The sequence below is a fragment of the Glycine max genome, chromosome 14, assembly GCF_000004515.6.
Source record: "Glycine max cultivar Williams 82 chromosome 14, Glycine_max_v4.0, whole genome shotgun sequence".
NCBI lineage: Eukaryota > Viridiplantae > Streptophyta > Magnoliopsida > Fabales > Fabaceae > Glycine > Glycine max.
Window position 1 is genome coordinate 47,846,875 of NC_038250.2, and position 21,834 is coordinate 47,868,708.

Genomic DNA, 21,834 nt, shown 5'->3' on the forward strand with positions numbered 1-21,834 from the left:
AGTTCACATCACATACTTGGCATGTTTATTAAATAAAGCCCAAAAGCTGATTTCTGATAACGCCAAGACAGAATGGTGTCCATAAATTGATAATAAATGTGTATTATACTATCAAAGACAACTAGTAGAGAAGGAGTATGAAACTTGAATACCAAATTTTCGTTTGACATAATCAAATGTTAGTTTGATTGTTAACCTATTGAATAAATTACAGTAGCATCTCTGCAACTCTAAGATTTTATCAAATTAAACATAGTTTTATCTTTTATTTTTTATTTTTTTACGTTATCTTTTTTATGTTTGAAAATATTATATTGGCATCTCTTCGAATCAGACACTAACACCCCTCATAACAGCTGGAGTTTCTCCCTTTCATACTTAAGCTCCCTTAATCAACCATATTCGCAGCTTAGTAGCTAGGGAGTGGAATCTCTCTATGATTCGCATTATATTTTTAGAGAGGGGAATACTTGTGCGAATCTGTATTTGAGTCCTTAATCTGGCTCTTTTGTCCGATGCTTGTATCACTCTCCATGTGAGACCTTAGTATTCTTGCTTTGTTGTTTTTCTAAATGATAAAAAAAGATGTTGTAAATTATAAATAGATTGATCAAATAATAGATAACGGTCTTTATTAAATATAGTACTATAATTGAACATGCATGTGTATTGTGAATCATAGGTATATAGTTTATAATTAAAAGTGCTTGAATTTTTTTAACAATATTACCTATATTTCTCGTAAACGAACACTTATATTTCATCTGAGAATTAACAAATATGTATCAAAGGTGCGAAATATAATTGATTTGTATGCACAAAAACACAGATTTCAGGTCATGTACGCATCTGAGTTAATTTAGTGATTTCAAATGTGAAACTCACTCCTTGTCTTATTGATTCTAGGGCTTCTTGATTCAGAAAACAACTTCAATTTGTCTTTCGTTTTTCATGATCTTGAAAGCTCAAGGATTGCTCAAGTTTGTTGCCTTTTACGTATCAAGTTGAGTGTTAATGCAAACCTGCAGTTACTTTCATGTGAATGTTGTGTTAAGATTTAAGGTTAAGCTTGAGTTATTTGCTTTATTCATTGCAAAAATATTTCTAGCAGCATTTTTATAAACTCTGAACTTGCTTTTGATACAAGAAACAGTAAAACCGTTCAATTATATGAAGCATGTCACCTCAGCAAACATTCTAATTAGATGCTTTCCAAAAGAAGCCAATTGATGAAGCCTCTTCAACTTGTTCATACTAACCAATCTATTCTTATTTGGCATTGAAGAGAGGAAAGGATAGCAAGATCGATTGCAAGCTACAATATTTTAACTTGCTATGGAATTAGTCTGAATGAGTGATCCATTAAGACTAATCACTGATAGGGCACATGCAGTTACAATAGGTTCTATTAAAGGCTTTCCAACTTTAGTCAAAAAAATTTGAACCAATTAAGTAAATTGAACAGTCATCATATATACTAACATCGGTGGAAAAAGTTAATTAGGCATTTCAATTTGAACATGACAGTCTTAATATACACAAGAATATATGCTGCTCACAAAGGATAGGATCTTATGAAGAAAGGAAAAAGAATTGTGCCCCTTGTTGAAAACAAATATTCGTTAATCCAAAGCACTAGAGAAGGCAACAATGAATGCCCCTCGATGATCCTTAATAACACCTCTTCATGCTTCATTTTTGGACAAAGAAAAATAAGCTTCGGCACAATACTTCTTGTCAATCGGATATTTGAAACCATATATATAGTTAAGAACTTTTTGCTTTATCCCAAACACAGGTGCATGAATACGTTGTAGAACATGAAACCATTTCTTCTCCAAATTTGGTCAAAGAGTTGTTGCAAAAGTGATATTCCAGTTAGGAGGGAGCTCAGAAATTTCTTGGAGAATATGCAAAAATGAACTTTTTTCCTTTCTATTTTCTTATTCGCTCTCCTTTTACATATTAGAAATAGTAGAATTTTAATTAAGACATTTGAAATTCTTTAAATTTTAAATTCTTTAGAATTGTCTAATAATTGAAACACATAAAAAAAACCCGAAAAGAATGACTGATTGTAAGAAAGCTAACAAAATAATTAATAAATTATTTAAAATTAAAAAAAAATTACACGGTCGATGAAAAGATAATTTTAACTAATTTTTTTTAAGTTCGTTTATTAAATGAAAGATATTTAGTAAAATTAACTATTGTGCTAATTGGTAAATAAAGATAACATAAACACGTTTTATAACATTTTTCTAATTTTTATTTGGATCTTAAAACAAAAAAATACTATAAATTAGAAAAACTTATATGATTGTGATGATACTGAGAACGAGAAAGGGAAAAGTAATATAAATTCAAATCTTATACCAAATATATTCTAGAAAATACTATAAATTAGAAAAACTTTTGTGTTATGTTATATGATTGTGATGATCATGTTTGACAGGAAGAATATGATACTAATGATGCAGGAGATCACACTCTTTCTCGAAGGCATATTAGAGCTGAAGGATAAATTAGGAATAAGTCCTTTCTTTTTGTTATGTATATACTTTTTAGAAGGTACTAGCTGAATGAATTGTATTTGTATATACGTTCATATGCATATGAGGAATTTCCGCATAATATCTCTTTCTCAAGATTAGAGAGGTATGTTTTAATTAATAAAATGTACCCCTGGAGCCGGCTGATTGACATATTGGAAGAAGATAGACCATGTAGAGCTTTATGCATAGATGATTTTAATGCCTCAGTTCAAAGTTTTATATCATTACCAATCAAGGATTTCTTTCAAAAAGCACAGTACCTTGAATTGAGGGACATTAGGGCAGGTTACAAAAATGTAATCCCATCCATGGATCCACAAGGCATGAATCACTTGATTTTCCCATTTCTCAAATATTGTCCTGAGATAAAATGCCTCTTTGATAGTACCAATGTTGATCTGCTGCAAACTGAAGATGCGTTCTCCAGCCTAGTCATTTTAAACTTGCTTGAATTGGATAACCTTGAAGAAGTGTTTCATGACCCCTCTTCTAGATGTTCCCTCAAAAGTTTAGAAGAGCTAAGCATAAAGACGTGTAGACAATTGTACAATATTTCCTTTCCCAAGAATTCAAAAGCTATGCCATCTCAAGTTCATGACAATAGAAAATTGCCCAATGCTAACTTGTATCTTCAAGCCATCCATTGTCCAAACTCTAGAGCTGCTAGAACAAGTGGAAATATCTGAATGCTATGAATTGAAGCAGATAATAGAAGAAGTGGAAGAAGGGAGTGTTGATTATGTTAGCAGTCAAAGTCATACCTCTTTGATGCTCCCAAAATTAAGGAAACATACTATTTTTGAATGTCAGGGGTTGGAATATATATTCCCTATGTGTTATGCTCAAGGGCTAGCAAGTTTGGAAATACTGGAAATTGAAGAATGTAATGAGTTGAAGTATGTATTTGGCAGTGAAAAGGAACATGATCTTACTGTGTACCAGCACCAGACTCACCGTCAAACTAAAGTTGACATCAATTTGCTCTATTTGGGTGAGCTCCATTTAAAGTCATTACCGAATCTGGTTGAAATTTGGCCTAAATATTTTCATCCACGTTTACCAAATTTGGAGAAGTTAATCTGCGAAAATTGTCCAAGATTGTCAAATTTTTTTTCTGCATATGGCGGTGATTGATTCAAATGTGCAGCCAGACACAACTCCAATGGTAATATATTATTTAATTTGAATATGAAGGTTTCTATAATGGCACATAAATAAATGAGTTTGGTTAATTAAAAAAATAGTTTCTGTTTGTTAATTCATTAATGAACATTATTTTTAAATTTAAAAACAATATATTGTATGTCCTTGAAGTAAAAGTATTCATTTTGTTGGTATGATGTTTTTTAGATTGGAAATTCTATTAAATTAAATTATCACAAGTAACAAACTAACAATGAATTTTGTTATGTACATGGGAGAAGGAATTATGTGCTTGGTTACCATCACATTCAACCAATTATCCGATCAAGTGCTTTCCTTTAAACTTAGACATGTACTTAAATTTAGACAACTTGAATTGTCTGGTCTTGGAGTAAAAGGTCTTTTCCAATTCCAAATCAGAGAACATGGGAGCAACAGAGAACTTGCTCCTTTAAACTTGGATCTAACTCATGCTGTATTGAGGGATCTACCTGAGTTCGAGTTTATATGGAAAGGCACCACAAATTTTCTAAGCCTCCAGATGCTTGACATGATTTATGTGAATGGATGTCCAAAATTGAAAACCATCTTTTCCCCTACCATTGTTAGAAGCTTACCAATGCTGAACACATTGAGAATAACTAATTGTGAGGAATTAGAGCACATATTTGATTCAGGTGATTCAGAAGAATTCAAATGCCTATATACTTTTTCACAACAAGTGTGCTTCCCAAATTTGGAGTGGATTGAAGTTGAAAACCGCAACAAGTTGAAATGCCTTTTTTATAATTTTGTGGCTGGTCATTTCCCCAGTCTGTCTGATTTGGATATAGCAGAGTGCTCTCAATTAGAGAAGGTTTTTGCTTTTGAACATGAAGCTGGTGATGATGGTCAAGAAGGAACTGGAAAGGATGGAGAATAAGTACTGCTGCGCAACCTAACATATATAACATACACAAGTTTGCCAAATTTCAAAGAGATTCACCATGGATTTAAGTTAACAAATCATGTTGAACAGACTATAACAGATTGTCCTAAATATGCTCCAAGTTTATATCTATACCCACGTAAAACTCTCATGTCCTTTTTGCAGGCACAATTTTTATGCCTTGGATCACAATGTTAAGTTAAATATTATTTTATCATGAAGTTCTATGTTAAACTCTGCTCGATGAGAAAGTCCTCTCATAAGGCTTTAAGAATAGAAATAGTTGCTCTAATTTTATACTCTTGCTTTTATCATTCTGCAACATATGTAATTGCATTCATATATACTAGAGGAAGTTCTTTCTAGATACAACTAATGGTGGACTTGTTCTTAATTTGTTAACACATTTAAAAAGAAGAAGAAATGGAATGGAGTGGAGAATGCAGCTCTGATTAGACAATGGTATTACGTACTGTCAAAAGTGCTTGAAGTTATCGCCCAACTGATTTACATACGTAGGAAGAGGTTATCAGGTAACATTTTTCTTTTCATTTAAACATGTTTTAATTCCTAATAAATATATAATTTTAAAATCTGTCCTTTAATAAATTTTTATTATACATTAAATTCTTAATAAATTAATAATTTTATTTTTTATCCTTCATATTTTATTTTAGTTATTAGTAAATTTTGTATTTATTTTTTTGATAAATTAACAAATTTTATTTTAGTCTCAATTAATACAAAATATTTTTTTTTCAAGGAGAAAATAAATTTCAAGAATAAAAAATAAAATTATTATTTTATTAGAAACACAATACAAAATAAAAAGTTATTAAGAAATAAATACATAAATTATATATTTATATTTATTGAGAAACAAACATATTTAAGTCTTTTCTTTTTAATTTTTTAGCAATAGGCAACAGGATTATGTCGATAATATTTCAGTTTATTAAAATCAGTATTGTAGAAAGAGGTAATACTAGTCATAGTCGACACATTTGAAATTGATATAAGTCATTTTTTAAATTGAAGAAAATTACTATTATCATGGTCACTGACTTTTTTTAAGTCCAATAATAAAAATGTGTTTCTATAAGAAAAAGTTAGTTTGATAATTTTTTTAAAAATATTATTGGGAAGATTCGAGCATGGGACCTCTTCCCACTTCCTTCTTCATCCACCCTTAAAAATATTATTGGGAAGATTCTTAACAAACCATGGATTTAAAAAGTTAGTTTGATAATTCTTATATTTGCGAATTATTCTACAAATTAAGTCTCTTATCTCAAAATTTCATCTGATAATTAACAAAAAATGTATCGAAGGTGCGACACGTAATTGATTTGTATGCACAAAAACACAGAGATTTCAGGTCATGCATGCATCTGAGTAAATTTAGTGATTTCAAATGTGCAACTCACTCCCTATCTTGTTGATGCTAGGACTTCTTGATCCAGAAAACAACTTCAATTTGTCTTTCGTTTCATGCTCTTGAAAGCTCAAGGATTGTTCAAGTTTGTTGCCATTTACATATCAAGTTGTGTGTTAATGCAAACCTGTTACTTTCATGTGAGTGTTGTGTTAAGATTTAAGGTTAAGCTTGAATTATTTGCTTTATTCATTGTAAAAATATTTCTAGCAGCATTGTTATAAACTCTGAACTTGTTTTTGGTACTTAAAACAGTAAAACCATAATGTAAATTTAATCAAATTGTTGCATTTACATATGAAAGTACCAATATTACACTTTAACAATACATTGTTTGCGACTTAAAGATCAACCTGAAAGTTTGATTGTTAAGATATTTATGTTACGAAACCATATGGGTCTTTATGCAAAGCAAGTCACCTTGGCAAACAATCTATTAGCGGCTTTCCAACTTGTGATTTAGCCAAATTTTTTGAAATCCTTTAAATCCTCCCAAATCCTGAGAGCCTAATGTGAAACCAAGTAAATTGAGCAGTACGTCATCAGAGTCCAAAACAGAACAGAACATTACGTACCAACATGGGTATAGAAAAAGTTAGGCATTTTAATTTGAACAACATGACAGTCTTTACACAAAAATATATGCCACTTACAAATGATAAGATCACATAAAGAAAGGAAAAAAAATGGTGATTAATATTATATCATATGTAACAAAATGCTGATTACATCCCACCTCTTCTTGTTTAATTTCTTCAGGTCCATGCTTTCTAAAAACTTTTGTATCAGACATGTTAAGCACTAGATAATGCAACATTTACTATATAATTTTAATAATTATACTATATAATTTTAATAATTATTATATTATTATAACTTTTAATTGAATAATATTTTGTTAAAATTATTTATAGATTGAAAGTCTCTTTCTGATAGATTATATATATCAAATTTTATATTAATCGAAAATCATTTATTACTTTATTCATATAGATTAAAATTTACATGATATAAATATTTTAAAATATAAATTATTTGGTTATTTTGTTGTTGTTTAATTTAACACAAAGGATCTTGATATATGTGTGTGCGTGTGTTTAATTTAACACAAACAATTTTGGTGTGTCTGTGCGCTAGTGAGTACGTGCATGCGTGAGTGTGGGCACGACTGTGCATAATTAGTGTGTGCATAATTAATAATACACATTATTATTGGCTGGTTACATTGTTTATGCGAAAGTAAGCACTCCTCCAACTTTCGAATGGACTTAGATATGAATTTGCATCAGAAATGAGATACACAAAAGTCAAGTTTCTTTAATTTGGAGTCTATGAGGCATTTTCTCAGAGAAATAATCATCAGAATGAAGAATAAGGAAATAGAGTTCATGAATGCAAATATTTATATATAAGCCGTTTTTATAGTGGTCAAGGAAATAAGGTTAAACCATTTTCAGATAATTTGTAGGGTATTTTCATAAGTTATCTTGAACACCTTATTGAAATAAAGTGTTTAAGTTACCAGATCAATTTAACTAAACTGTAAATAAATTCTTCCAAACGTTTGAAAGAAAAAAAAAAGTGAGAAAAATGAGTACTAATTAACTTTCCTCACTGCTGTGGTATAAGTGGTTAGGTAAAAAGAGGAAAAATGTCCCCAAAGAAAAGCAAACAAGGAAGCTGCTTTTGCCCCTCATCGTTATTCCTTAGTGATCAAATTAAGGACACTTTGCTTGACTATGTTTTGTTAGGGAATTCTTGCTTTGCAGGGTGTTGATGAATTTATATATTTTAGAGCAACAAAACCTTATTGAGATTAAAACTATGAAAATATCTTTGTTTAGTCAAACAAATTTATAAATTTATCAAATAACAAATGATTGGCCAAACACAATCTTAAATCTTCTTAATATAAGTCCTTTTTTTCAATAGATAAAAAGGGTGAAACAGAAGCAAATTCATTCTGCCTTGAGCTTGATAGTGGTTATTTAAGAGTCACTCTCTATCAAAATATTCTTGAAGTCCCTGGGAAGTCTTGTTTTTATTTACGTCGGCAAAAAGCAATATATATTAATTAAAGGGCACCAGAGATGTCAAAATCAGAACTTAAAAAGTTTAGGCAAGTATGCCCCATACGGCCATACCCCACCATATACTGGTTGGTTAATACTAGTACTAATTTTAACCCAAAAATCTGGGGAAAAAAATACATACTAACCAATAGCAAACACCAAGATCACAAAAACTAACTAAATCCATCCCATATTCCTTACAGCTCCACAACATTTAATTAAAGGACAACAATAACACTGACATTTTGGTTATTTAACGTTTTACTCTAATTATCTGGTCCTTGCATTTGGTCTTATTGGTTATTCTGATATATTCTTCACAATAATTAATTGATTTATATGGAGACTTTTCTTTACTGTAAATATTAGAGGTCGACCAGGAAAGAATTGTTCGATGTATATAAGCTAGTATTTATTTTTTTTTCAATTTGCTTACCATAAAATTTCATCTGATTTATTAATATATATGAAGTCATGTATAGGAATCAAACTTTTTGTCCTCGTTTCTTGTATCTATATATGCCTCGTTTCTTTACTTGTATCTACTTTTTTTTGTTCAAAGCACAAACATAACAAAGTTTACAAAGTATATATTCTTATTCATGAACCCCAAAAAAATTAAGGAATAACCTGCATCTTTATCAATTCCTTACTTTGCTAACAATGGAAGGATGAACTTCCAAGTTTTATTCTTTCATTTAACAACAATACATATTTTTATACTTCTTCACTCATCTATCTTAGATTTTTCCTATCTCTCATCAACATTTTCATTCTTTAAAATTGCAACTCCAACTCATTCAATTAATATTGTGATTCGCACCAATAAAGGCTGTTTCTAAATTATTGACCTTCTCGACATCATATCTGCACATATCTTAAGGTATGCATCCCAATTCAAATCTTCAATTTAGTTTAGATTTTGTTTAACTTGGACAATTCATATTTTACGTCCATTTGAATAATATAATTTGCTGATCTTTTGAAGTTATAAATAGAGTTGCACCTTTAATATATTAACAGCATATTAGAATGGTGAAAAGTATATTAAATATTTTATAATAAATACTGTCTCCGTTTTTCCAAAAAAAAAATAATACTAATGGTCACATAATATTAAGGTATAGAGTTGCATTTGTATATTTGCGATGTCAATTACAATTTGTGGGAAGGCCTAATAATCTGCTGCTACATGTCATGCTTTTTTTCTAAGACCGGCATTTTTTAAAGTTTAACTTGACATGTTCATCAACTTAAAAGTTTGTTTTATTTAAAACTTTTTAGATAGATTAATATTACCCTAAATAGGTTAATCCATTAATGAGTCAAAGGGAAAAACTCTTCGTACAAGAAGATATAAAACTATAAAAATTGAAATCACTATTACTTATAAAGGCATGAAATTGGTAGAAAAAGTAAGTTAATCTTTATAATAGTTAAATCTAATAACTTGTTTATATGATATTAGTTTATTTACTTCACTTTTCCCATTTTGTTTGATGCAATGTTTTTTTTATTTTGGACTAAATATCATTTTGATTCCTTTGTGCTTTTAAATAATCTCTTTGGTCCTTTAAGTTTTAAAATTTTTGTTTTTATCCTTTATATTTTAAAAATAAATCAATTTCGTCCTTTCATTACTTTCATACTAACATGGTTAAGATTTTATGTTTTAAAATAATTAATTTAAACATTGTGATAATGGGTATTTATCCGTTACTACAATTATTTTTATTTATAAAGAATCGCCTCACCCCATTCATCTTCTTCGACTCTTGTCGTCTTCTTCCTTCTCCTCACTCATCTGTTTTCGACCACCATAGCGTAGGCCAAACTCAAATCATCGAAACACCCTCAAAACACCATTGTTTTTGCGCCTAGGTGGACCTACAATATCTACTCCACTCAATTCGATTCCCTTTAAGCCCAGCATTCCCATTTTCAATCTGACATTCATCGATTCAATGCAAAATTCATTCAATCTAGAGTAGTTCCGCTTTCAGTGAATTTTCATAAAATGCTAACAAAATGACAATGTAAATGGTGGTTTGGGGCTATGAGGGTGGATTCAGTGGTTATCCTATAGCTTCAAAAACAGAGTTGTATTGATTATAGGTGAAGTTGACAATTGCTAGAAAAAATATTGTGAAGGAAGAAGATTTTGAGGTTTTAACATATGAATTTGGAAGGATATGAAGAAGATGAATGGGTGAAGTGACATGGGGAGGGGTGGATTAAGGGTTAGATTGTGAAGGAGAGGCAGAGACGGGAACACTATTCGTGGCAGCTACAATGGAGAGCAATGACAGCACCGGTGAGGTAGGCAGGGGGAGAAGAAGAGGAGGGAAAATTATATGGTATTGATATGTTAGTGATTAGAGGTTCATGACTAAAAGTAAATTTTGGATAATAACTTCAAAATAATCTGACTTTTCATATATGAAAAGCATAGTTAAATCTTAAAATTATTATAGCCGTGACACAATATTTAAAATAATTATTTTATGATAACATAATTAATTTTAAAGTTATTGTAATTTTCAACTATCATTATCTTCAAAATTTTTGAAACGTAAAATGTTGATGGTGTTAATGTAATACTAACAAAAAGTATGAAATTGGTTTCTTTTAAAAAATTAAAAGACTAAAATAAATATTTTTAACACTTTCCCTTCAATCTAAGTGGTGTTGCCAACTTGTGACTTGCCTTCAATCTTTAGCGTTAATTTAATTATACTCCCTTTGTCATTCATTCATTCATATATATATATATATATATATATGATACTTTCACAAAATTAACATTATCATTATTAATTAATTTATAGATTTGGTGGATCAACCGTTAACATCATAAAGAATATATTTCAAACACAACAATTACTAAAATGATGATTATTTAGAGATTTTTTTTTGACAAAATAATTATAATAGGACGAAGGAGTTATTTTATTCAAATATATTTAATTTTAAATTCTAACGGTTACTATCATTTTTTAATTAAGTTTTAATTGTACTAAATAATATCATGGGTATTATATAATTTTTAAATTCAAATTAAATTCTATTTTATCATAATTTCTAACAAATCCTGTTATCTTTAAGTTTAAATCCTATTTAATATTTATTTTATAATAATTTGAATAATCGGAAGAATTAATAAAACATATTAATTTATATAATTAAGTAATATATATTTTATTTTGACATTTAAAAGGGTTAATAGTCTGATTGCCTTGGAAAATGAAGACAAGTAATTACAGTAAACAAATATCAATATAAAAAATGTTAGGCCAAAACATATTTGTTTTTTATTATCTTAGTTTTATATTCAATTTGATATTTTATGTTTTAAAAATTTAATTCAATTCTTTATATTTTAATTTTGATTTTCAATTTAGTTTGTCTATCAGTTAAGAATTAACGTTATTAATAGTTTTTACATAATGAAAATTAAAAACAACCACAAAACAATACTTACGTGTTATCAGTTAAGAATTAACGTTATTAATAGTTTTTACATAATGAAAATTAAAAACAACCACAAAACAATACTTATGTGTTTGGAGATGTTTATGCACACATAATTAATAGAATGGCAATTTTTAGTCGCCAGAATAATATTTTAAATGCAACTTAAATATTAGGAGAAAAAGTTTCGTTGCTTATGATGATCTAAACCAAACATTATATTAAAATATTATTTTGATTCTCTTTTAATTTTTGATATGGGAGTTTGATTCCCTATTTTTTTATTGTAATTATATTAATCACATTTTAGAAAACCTGTAATTTTGCATATGTTTAATTTCTTTTACTTTGTTTCAATTAGATTCTAGTTCTAACATATTTATTTAATATACCATAAAAAATAATTTAATTAATTAAAACATAAAGAAATAAAATGTTTGTAAAAATTGAATATTTAACCTAAATTGTGGATTTTTTTTAAAAAAAAGAATGGACTAAAATTACGAGAATAAAAATAAGGACAAAATTTCAATTCAAAACTTAAAAGAGGACTCCAAATTGCAATTCACCCTCAAAAGTATAAAATTAGAACTCCCTTTGTGAAGAACTTTAAAATTTTGCGCACAATTTCTCCAATACCATTCTTGTGAATCTTAAAATTAATTAAGGGTTTTTTATATCAATGCATTCCAATCTAAATGCCTAAATTTTTGAAATAAATGAATGCCTAAATTGAAAGAAGTGAGCAGATTTGCATCAGAAAATGAGTTTTCCCAATCTAGAAACATGATCCAATTTAGTTTTTTTTTTTCATTATTGATCAAAATGAAACAATTTTTTAACATGTTGCTTGGAAGAGTGAGGCCACCTAAATTCATAATTGTGAAATCCGATTCGGTCTGGACAGTTGGAATGCTCCAATCAGAACTCGATGATCTAATTAGATAAGTTTTATGGTTGGATCGATCATACAATTATATCAAGTCAAATCATACTAATTATTATTTCATTGACTAAATCACTGACTGACTTACCCACTATCTTAACCGAATCAATAACCAGAACAGGTTTCACAATTATGCCTAAATTCCTTAATTGATTGCTCAAAACATGGACTTATAGCATACATCAAAACATATTGGACTTCATAAAATCCACTACGCGAAAATATTCAATTCTTATACATGTTTTAAATATTACTCAGACTACTAAAATCTATTACTATTTTAATTATGCATGTGAAAATACATCTAGACATGTAAGCATTGTTTTGTGGTGATTTATTGTGGTTTATGTCAAAATTATTCAAAACGTTACTTCTTAACTTACCAAAGAATTAAATTGAATCAAATTTAAAAATTCAAATGTGTAATTTACCTTAAGTGTTATCATACACGTATTTTCATGTGCAAATATCATATGTTATTGCAGTTCTCTGTTCACATTGCTAATACTACTTTTTTTCTTCGCAGTTCAAGGTATCTAATCTGCAACATCAACTACTTTCACTTCCGTTTGTAAATACAACAACATCCATCAAAGGTATGTAAGATATATTATTAAGTTATTCTTTCCTTTAATTGCATCATTAATCCCTCGTCCTTAGTTTGCATAACATAATATTTAGCTAAAAAGTTATGTACTCATTCATGATTAGGACTGTGTCATTACAAATAGAGGATATCTTTCTTTCCATCGTAGCAAAGTTCGCAAAACATATAAAAATATTTTAATTTATATAAAGCGAAATAATACAACTCAACATTAGTTTATGAGAATATGAGAAATAATAACAATCATCATATCAACATTAAAAATAGTAGACAATTGAAATTAAAATATTTAAAATTAAAATTTAATATAACTATCAAAATTTTAAGATATTTATTAAACAAAAAATAAATCTATAAAAGATATCAATTATTAATTTTAAAAATATTTCAATTAGTCCATCATCACCATTGCTACCACTGTTACAACCATTACTATGATTGTCATTGTTGTTGTTGTTGCTATGACCATTGTCGCATGTCATCATCACCATGACTACTACCACTTTTGTCATCATGATCGTCGTTATTGTCACTACATGATTGTCGCCACAATCATTATTGTCGTCATGACCATTGTCGCACGTCGACAGCAATAACAACAACAATAACGATCAAGAGGTGGTGGTCATACTGGTCACAATGATAATAAATTAACGATAATCTTGAGTGATATGATAATTTAGATGTTTTAGTATGTGGTAATTGATATTTTTTATAGATTTTATTTTTCGTTCGATGAATATTTTAAAGATTTGATAGTTATATTATATTTGAATTTAAATCTTTAATTATTTTAATCTTAATTATCTATTATTTTTAAAATGCAAGTAGACAAGTGTACTTACAATAAACAAATATTAAAATAAGAAATATTTGGCTAAGTAACACACTTGACTCTTTCTTTATATTCAATTTTGTCTTTTATATTTTCAAAAAACTTAATTTAATCCTTTGTCTTTTAAATTTGGTCAAATTAGGTCCTTCTATGGAGTTAGAATTAAGATTGTTAATGATTTTAACATAATGATGGTTAAAAAATGTGGCAGTTTTTAGTCACCATAATAATAATATTTTGAAATGCAATTGCATTGAATACTCAAAGGGAAAATTTTGTTGTCGTATATGGCTTAAATAGAATTGTCTTCATTAGAGGATACCTATTATCTAGACAAAAAATGATGTTAAATTCTAATTTTGGTTCTTTTTTAACTCTTGATATGTAATTTTGGTTCTTCTATTTTTTCATTATTTTACTAACCACATTTTAGAAAACCTGTAATTTAAGTTTAATTCTTAATTTTGTATATGTTCGATTTTTTTTCTTTTGTTTCAATTCAACCATAAATCTAACATATTTATTTAATATACATTAAAAAACATAAAAGGGAAATAAACATTTTTTAAGATGAAGATAAACCAAAATTGTGGATTTCTAAAAAATAAGAGGACTAAAGTCCTGAAAAAAAATAAAGGCAACAAAAAATTGTGGATCAAAACTTAAAGGGGCCCTCAAATTGCAATTTACCTCAAAATTATAAAATTAAAACCCCCTTTGTGAAGAACTTTAAAATTTCATGCTGAATTTCTCTAATACGATTCTTTGAATCTTAAAATTGATTAAGGTTTTTGTAGATCGATGCATTCTGATCTAAATGGATAGATTTTGTAAAAAAAACAAAATGACTATCTAGATTGAAAGAATTGAGTAGATAATGTTAAACATGTGCCTTGAAAATAAGTTTCTCCAACCCAATTTGTTCTCTTCCATTTTTTACTGGAACAATTTTTTAAATATGTTTCTTGGAAGAGAGGTGACCTGGATTCCTCAATCAATTGCATAAAACATGGACTTCAAGCATAGACCGATCGAAACAAATTGGATTTCGTAAAATCCACTGTAGCAACCCATTTCGTTAGTCGTTAAACATGTTTTAGAATCAATTCTAACACGTGTCCAGCAAAATATTTAATTTTAAATTATATTGATTGAAACATAGGATAACAAAACTCCTTAATCAATTTTAAGATTCATGAGATCCTACAAGAAAAATCGAGTGCAAAAATTTTAATGTTTGTTTAAACAAGATTTTTATTTTTTTTTTTATTTTTTAAATATTATCGTGACAACTAAAAATAGTCACTTTTTAATCACCGTGTGGAAAAATTTCTAGACATGTAAGTATTGCTTGTAATAATTTTAACCATGTTATGTTAAACTTATTAACCACATTAAATTGTAGGCATATTAAAGAACTAAATTGGACCAAATTGAAAAGATAGAAGATGAAATTAAATAAATAAATAAAAACATGAAAATCAAACTAAATTTTAAAAATCCAAATGTGTAATTTAGCCTAAATGGATTTTCATGTACACATACCATATGCTATCGTAGTTCTCTGTTTGGAGTTCTAATACTACTTTTTTGCCCATAGTTGGAGAAAGGTATCGAATGTGCAACATCAACTACTTTCACTTCCGTTTTTAAATACAACAACGTCAACATCCATCAAAGGTATTATTACGTTATTCTTTCCTTTAATTGCATCACTACTCCCTACTTTGCTTAACATAATATTAAGCTAAAATGTTATGTACTCATTCATCATTAGGACTCTGCTATTACAAATGGGGGATATCGTTCTTTCCATCGTAGCAAAGTTAGCAGAATATACAGTGGACCCAATTTTACACCATGCTCGATACTTGTGTTGTTTCAACAACATTGCTGGGAATCTTCCAAATGCCAAGGAAGAATTGGAATTAACCCGAAACAGTGTGAAGGAACGAGTTGAAGAAGCTATTAAGAGGACGGAAATAATTGAACCAGCAGTTGAGAAGTGGCTGAAAGATGTTGAGAAAGTCTTAGAAGAAGTGCATATGCTTCAAGGAAGAATTTCGGAAGTAAACAAGAGCCATTTCAGAAGGCAATTCCAATATTTTCTTACAAAAAAAATAGCAAGAAAAATTGAGAAAATGGCTCAACTCAACCACAACAGCAAGTTTGATCCATTTTCTAAGATTGCCGAACTTCCAGGAATGAAGTACTATTCATCCAAAGATTTTGTTCTTTTCAAATCAAGAGAATCGACTTATGAGAACCTTTTGGAAGCTTTAAAGGATAAAAGTGTTTCCATGATTGGACTAGTTGGACTAGGAGGCTCAGGAAAAACTACTTTGGCGAAAGAGGTTGGTAAGAAAGCTGAGGAGTTAAAACTTTTTGAGAAGGTAGTCATGGTAACAGTCTCTCAAACTCCAAATATTAGAAGCATCCAAGTGCAAATTGCTGATAAGTTGGGTTTGAAATTTGTGGAAGAATCAGAGGAAGGTAGAGCACAAAGACTATCAAAGAGATTAAGGACAGGCACAACTCTACTAATCTTGGATGATGTATGGGAAAACCTAGACTTTGAAGCTATAGGTATTCCATACAATGAAAATAATAAGGGGTGTGGAGTACTCTTAACCACTCGGAGTAGAGAAGTATGCATTTCCATGCAATGCCAAACAATAATTGAGCTCAATCTCTTAACTGGTGAGGAAGCTTGGGATTTGTTCAAATTGAATGCAAACATAACTGGTGAGTCCCCATATGTATTGAAAGGCGTTGCAACAAAAATTGTTGATGAATGTAAAGGATTGCCTATTGCAATTGTGACGGTGGGAAGCACACTAAAGGGCAAAACTTTTGAAGAGTGGGAGTCCGCACTGTCAAGACTAGAAGATTCCAAACCACTGGATATTCCAAAAGGCTTAAGAAGTCCTTATGCTTGTCTGCAATTAAGTTATGATAATTTGACTAATCAACTAGCCAAGTCCTTGTTCTTGTTGTGCTCTATATTTCCAGAGGATCATGAAATTGATTTGGAAGATTTGTTTCGATTTGGAATGGGCCTAACTGGGACTTTTGGAACAATGGTGAAAGGAAGGAGGGAGATGCAGACAGCTGTTAGCGTCCTCATTGATTCTTATTTGTTGTTGCAGGTCAGTAAAAAAGAAAGAGTGAAAATGCATGACATGGTTCGTGATGTAGCCTTGTGGATAGCCTCTAAAACTGGTCAAGCAATTTTGGCAAGTACTGGAAGGGATCAGTTAATGGATGAAACCATAAAAGATAAGAGGGCAATATCCTTATGGGATTTGAAAAATGGCCAGCTTCTTGGTGATGATCAATTGAATTGTCCATCGCTTGAAATTCTCTTGTTTCATTCTCGCAAGGTTGCCTTTGAAGTATCAAATGCTTGTTTTGAAAGGCTAAAAATGATTAAAATCCTGGCATTCTTAACATCTAGCTATACGTGGAGTTTATATACGACATCTTGCACCTTGTCACTGCCACAATCAATGAAGTCATTACAAAATCTTCATACTCTGTGCTTGAGAGGTTATAAATTAGGTGACATCTCCATTTTGGAAAGCCTACAAGCACTTGAGGTTCTTGACTTGCGTTGTTCTTCTTTTATTGAATTGCCTAATGGAATCGCGTCATTAAAGAAATTGAAGCTTCTGGATTTGTTCTGTTGTTCCATTCAGGAAAATAATGCTTATGAGGTTATAGGAAGATGTTTGCAGCTGAATGAATTGTATTTGCGTATATATTCATATTCAAATGAGGAATTTCTGCATAATATCTCCTTGTCAAGATTAGAGAGGTATGTTTTAAATTTTAAAATGTACAGCCAGATCTGGACTGACATGATGGAAGAACATAGACCATGTAGAGCTTTATGCATAAATGGTTTTAATGCCTCAGTTCAAAGTTTTATATCATTACCAATCAAGGATTTCTTTCAAAAAGCAGAGTATCTTCATTTGGAGCACCTTAAGGGAGGTTACGAAAATGTAATCCCATCCATGGATCCACAAGGCATGAATCACTTGATTTTCCTAATCCTCGAATATTGTCCAGAGATAAAATGCGTCTTTGATAGTACCAATGTTGATCTGCTGCAAACTGAAGATGCCTTCTCCAGCCTAGTCATTTTAAGGTTGCGTGTATTGGATAACCTTGAAGAAGTGTTTAATGACCCCTCTTCCAGATGTTCTCTCAAAAGTTTAGAAGAGCTAAGCATAGAGAGTTGCAGACAATTGTACAATATTTCCTTTCCCAAGAACTCAAAGCTATGCCATCTCAAGTTCTTGACAATAGATCATTGCCCGATGCTAACTTGTATCTTCAAGCCATCCATTGTCCAAACTCTAGAGCTGCTAGAACAAGTGACAATATCTGACTGCTTTGAATTGAAGCAGATAATAGAAGAAGTGGAAGAAGGGAGTGTTGATTATGTTACCAGTCAAAGTCATACCTCTTTGATGCTTCCAAAATTAAGGACACTTACTATTCTTCGATGTCACAGCTTGGAATATATATTCCCTATGTGTTATGCTCATGGGCTAGCAAGTTTGGAAGAGCTGAACATTGGATTTTGTGATAAGTTGAAGTATGTATTTGGCAGTGAAAAGGAACATGATCTTAGAGTGTACCAGCACCAGAGTCATCCTCAGACTAATATTCACATCAATTTCCTTAATTTGGAAACTCTACGGTTGAAGGAGTTGCCGAATTTGGTTGAGATTTGGCCTAAATATTTTGATCCACATTTACCAAATTTGAAAAAGCTAGCATGCATTGATTGTCCAAGAATGCCTGACTCTTGTGTGCGTAGGTTGATGATTATTGATTCAGATCTGCAACAAGACTCAACTGCAACGGTAATATATTTTTTGAAAATGATTATTTCTTTAATGATTATTTGTTAATTTATTTTTGGGAATGTAATTGAACCGTGAGTTGTGAACATGAATTGACTTTTTATGGATAAGAATTATGAATAGATAGATGGTGATAGAAACTGTATATGTTTAATTAGTGTTCAAACTACTTTATGCCAGTTTTAATTTTAGTTTTTCTTAATCATATTGAATATTTTAAATAATAGAAAAAGCAAGTAGTTGAACAATTTTTTTTTTAAAAGACCAAGTAATTTAGCCATTAGTTAAATTATGTCTGACACACACATTCAACTAATTTTCAAACTTTTTTATTATGTGAAATAGCATGTTTAATCTCGATAACAATGCTGATAAATAAGTTTATTTTTATAATTTTTTAAGACACTATTTCAAGTAATATTTTTTAAATGATAGTTTTTAATTTTCTGTATTTTATTATCTTTTTACCCTTAAAATATTAAATTTTCATATTTTTTATATAAATTTTATTATATATTTTTACCATTATACTATGTACATTATTATTTTTCCCAATATTAGCATTATATGTACAGTTCAAGATATTGACAGTAATAATAATAGGTTTATTTTATTTTTCCTATTATTTTCCAATAGATTTTTATATTACTTAGTATTTATTTTAACAAATACACTAATCAACATAATGAAAGGTTGATGTCTAAGAATATGTTATTTTTCATATAAATTTTATTATATATTTTTACCATTATACTATGTACATTATTTATTTTTTCCAATATTAGCATTATATGTACACTTCAAGATATTGACAGTGATAATAATAGGTTTATTTTATTTTTTCTATTATTTTTCAATAGATTTTTATATTACTTAGTATTTATTTTAACAATTACACTAATCAACATAATGAAATTGAATAACAATATAATTCGTGGTTCATGTTTTGTATATATTATAAATATTTTGATCAAAATAACAACTAAGATATAGGTATTTATTAAACATAATATTATAATTGAACATATAAATTGTAAATGACCTAATGTATAATTTAAAATTAAAAAATGCTTAAAATTTTTTTAAGCATGCAATTACCTACTATTGTTCGTAAGCGGACACTAGTCAACATTTAACCTTACAATTAGCACTTAATTTTTTAAAATGCAATTTAGTTATTACATTTTACATTAATTTTTATCTTCATGCCCGCATTCTTTTTAAACAACAATATATTATAGGTTCTTGAAGTAAAAGTATTCATTTTCTTGGTATGGTCTTTTTTTAGATTGGAAATTCTATTAAATTGAATTATCACAAGTAACAAACTAACAGTGAATTTTGTTATGTATATAGGAGAAGGAATTATTATGCTTGGTTACCACCACATTCAACCAATTATCCCATCAAGTGTTTTCCTCTAAACTTAGACATGTACTCAAATTTAGAGGCCTTGCTTTGTCCGGTCTTGGAGTAAAAGGTCTTTTCCAATTCCAAATCAGAGAACATGGGAGCAACACAGAACTTGCTCCTTTAAACTTGGATCTAACTCATGCTGTATTGAGCGATCTACCGGAGCTCGAGTTCATATGGAAGGGCCCCTCAAATTTTCTAAGCCTCCAGATGCTTGACAGGATTTATGTGGATGGATGTCCAAAATTGAAAGCCATCTTCTCCCCTACCATTGTTAGAAGCTTACCAATGCTGAGAACACTGGAAATAACTGATTGTGAGGAATTGGAGCAAATATTTGATTCAGGTGATGCACAAACCCTATATACTTGTTCAGAACAAGTGTGCTTCCCAAATCTCGAGGATATTTGTGTCAAAAAGTGCAACAAGTTGAAATACCTTTTTCATAATTTTGTGGCTGGTCACTTTCACAATCTGATCGAGTTGGAGATAGAAGACTGCTCTGAGTTACAGAAAGTTTTTGCTTTTGAATGTGAAACTGATGACGATGGTCAAGAAGGGATTATTAAGGATGGAGAAAAAGTACTACTACGTAAGCTGCTACGTATAAGACTCAGCACTTTGCCAAACTTCAAAGAGATTCACCATGGATTCAAGTTAAAAGATGATGTTAAAGGACATTTCATAAATGATTGTCCTAAATATTCTCCAAGTTTATATCTACACACAGGTACAATTCCTATGTCTTGGATATTACAATGTCAAGTGAAATATTATGTCATTATAAAGATGTTGGTTAAACATTGGTCGATGATGAAGTCCTTAATTTCATAAAGCTTTAAAGATGGAACTATAATATTATACTTGCTCTAATTTTCTACTCATGCTATTTTCATTACATTTTCTTACTGTTGGAACTCTTGTTTTTGCTGCATGGAATCTCTCTTAAACCCTTATTTAAATAGAAGAGTAAAGAATGAGCATCGAGCAAGGCCTAGGAGTGTATGAGTATGCGGAAGAGAAAGATGAAGACTAAAGACTCCATTCTGCTGCCTTACTTTCTGTTCTTTACTCCATTGTGATGAGTTAATTTGTACTTTTTAAATTAACTTCATTGGAGGATTAATTCCTTGCTTGCTTTTTATTGTTTATTTTATTATTTGGTGAGCTTCTTTCTAGACTTGTTTTAGTTTGTAGAGTTGGATTTCACTCGTGGTTTGTTATCTTGTTGCCTTTCTATTATTTATTTTACTATGGCTAAATAACATGTTAGGTTCATTATTTATTGCTAATATATTATCTATAAAAACAATTAGAGGGAATGTGACATATTTTAGTTCACATCACATACTTGGCATGTTTATTAAATAAAGCCCAAAAGCTGATTTCTGACAACGCTAAGACAGAATGGTGTCCATAAATTGATAATAAATGTGTATTATACTATCAAAGACAGTAGAGAAAGGAGTATGAAACTTGAATACCAAATTTTCGTTTGACATAATCAAATTTTCGTTTGACATAGTTTAGTGATTTCAAATGTGAAACTCAC

General features: G+C 29.7%; 1 protein-coding gene and 1 pseudogene across 1 annotated transcript; both read left to right on the forward strand.

Annotated features, from left to right (window-relative positions):
* Positions 1–3,749: 3,749 nt before the first annotated feature.
* LOC121173400 (uncharacterized) lies at positions 3,750–6,317 on the forward strand (annotated as a pseudogene).
* Positions 6,318–8,951: 2,634 nt separating this feature from the next.
* LOC112999375 (putative disease resistance protein At5g05400) lies at positions 8,952–21,547 on the forward strand. Its single transcript, XM_026125502.2, has 6 exons — positions 8,952–9,016; positions 13,077–13,146; positions 15,593–15,672; positions 15,770–18,869; positions 20,226–21,012; positions 21,248–21,547. Exons 4-6 carry the CDS (start codon positions 15,786–15,788, stop codon positions 21,253–21,255), a joined length of 3,879 nt encoding a protein of 1,292 aa, XP_025981287.1. The 5' UTR covers positions 8,952–9,016; positions 13,077–13,146; positions 15,593–15,672; positions 15,770–15,785; the 3' UTR covers positions 21,256–21,547.
* The last annotated feature ends 287 nt before the right edge of the window (positions 21,548–21,834 follow it).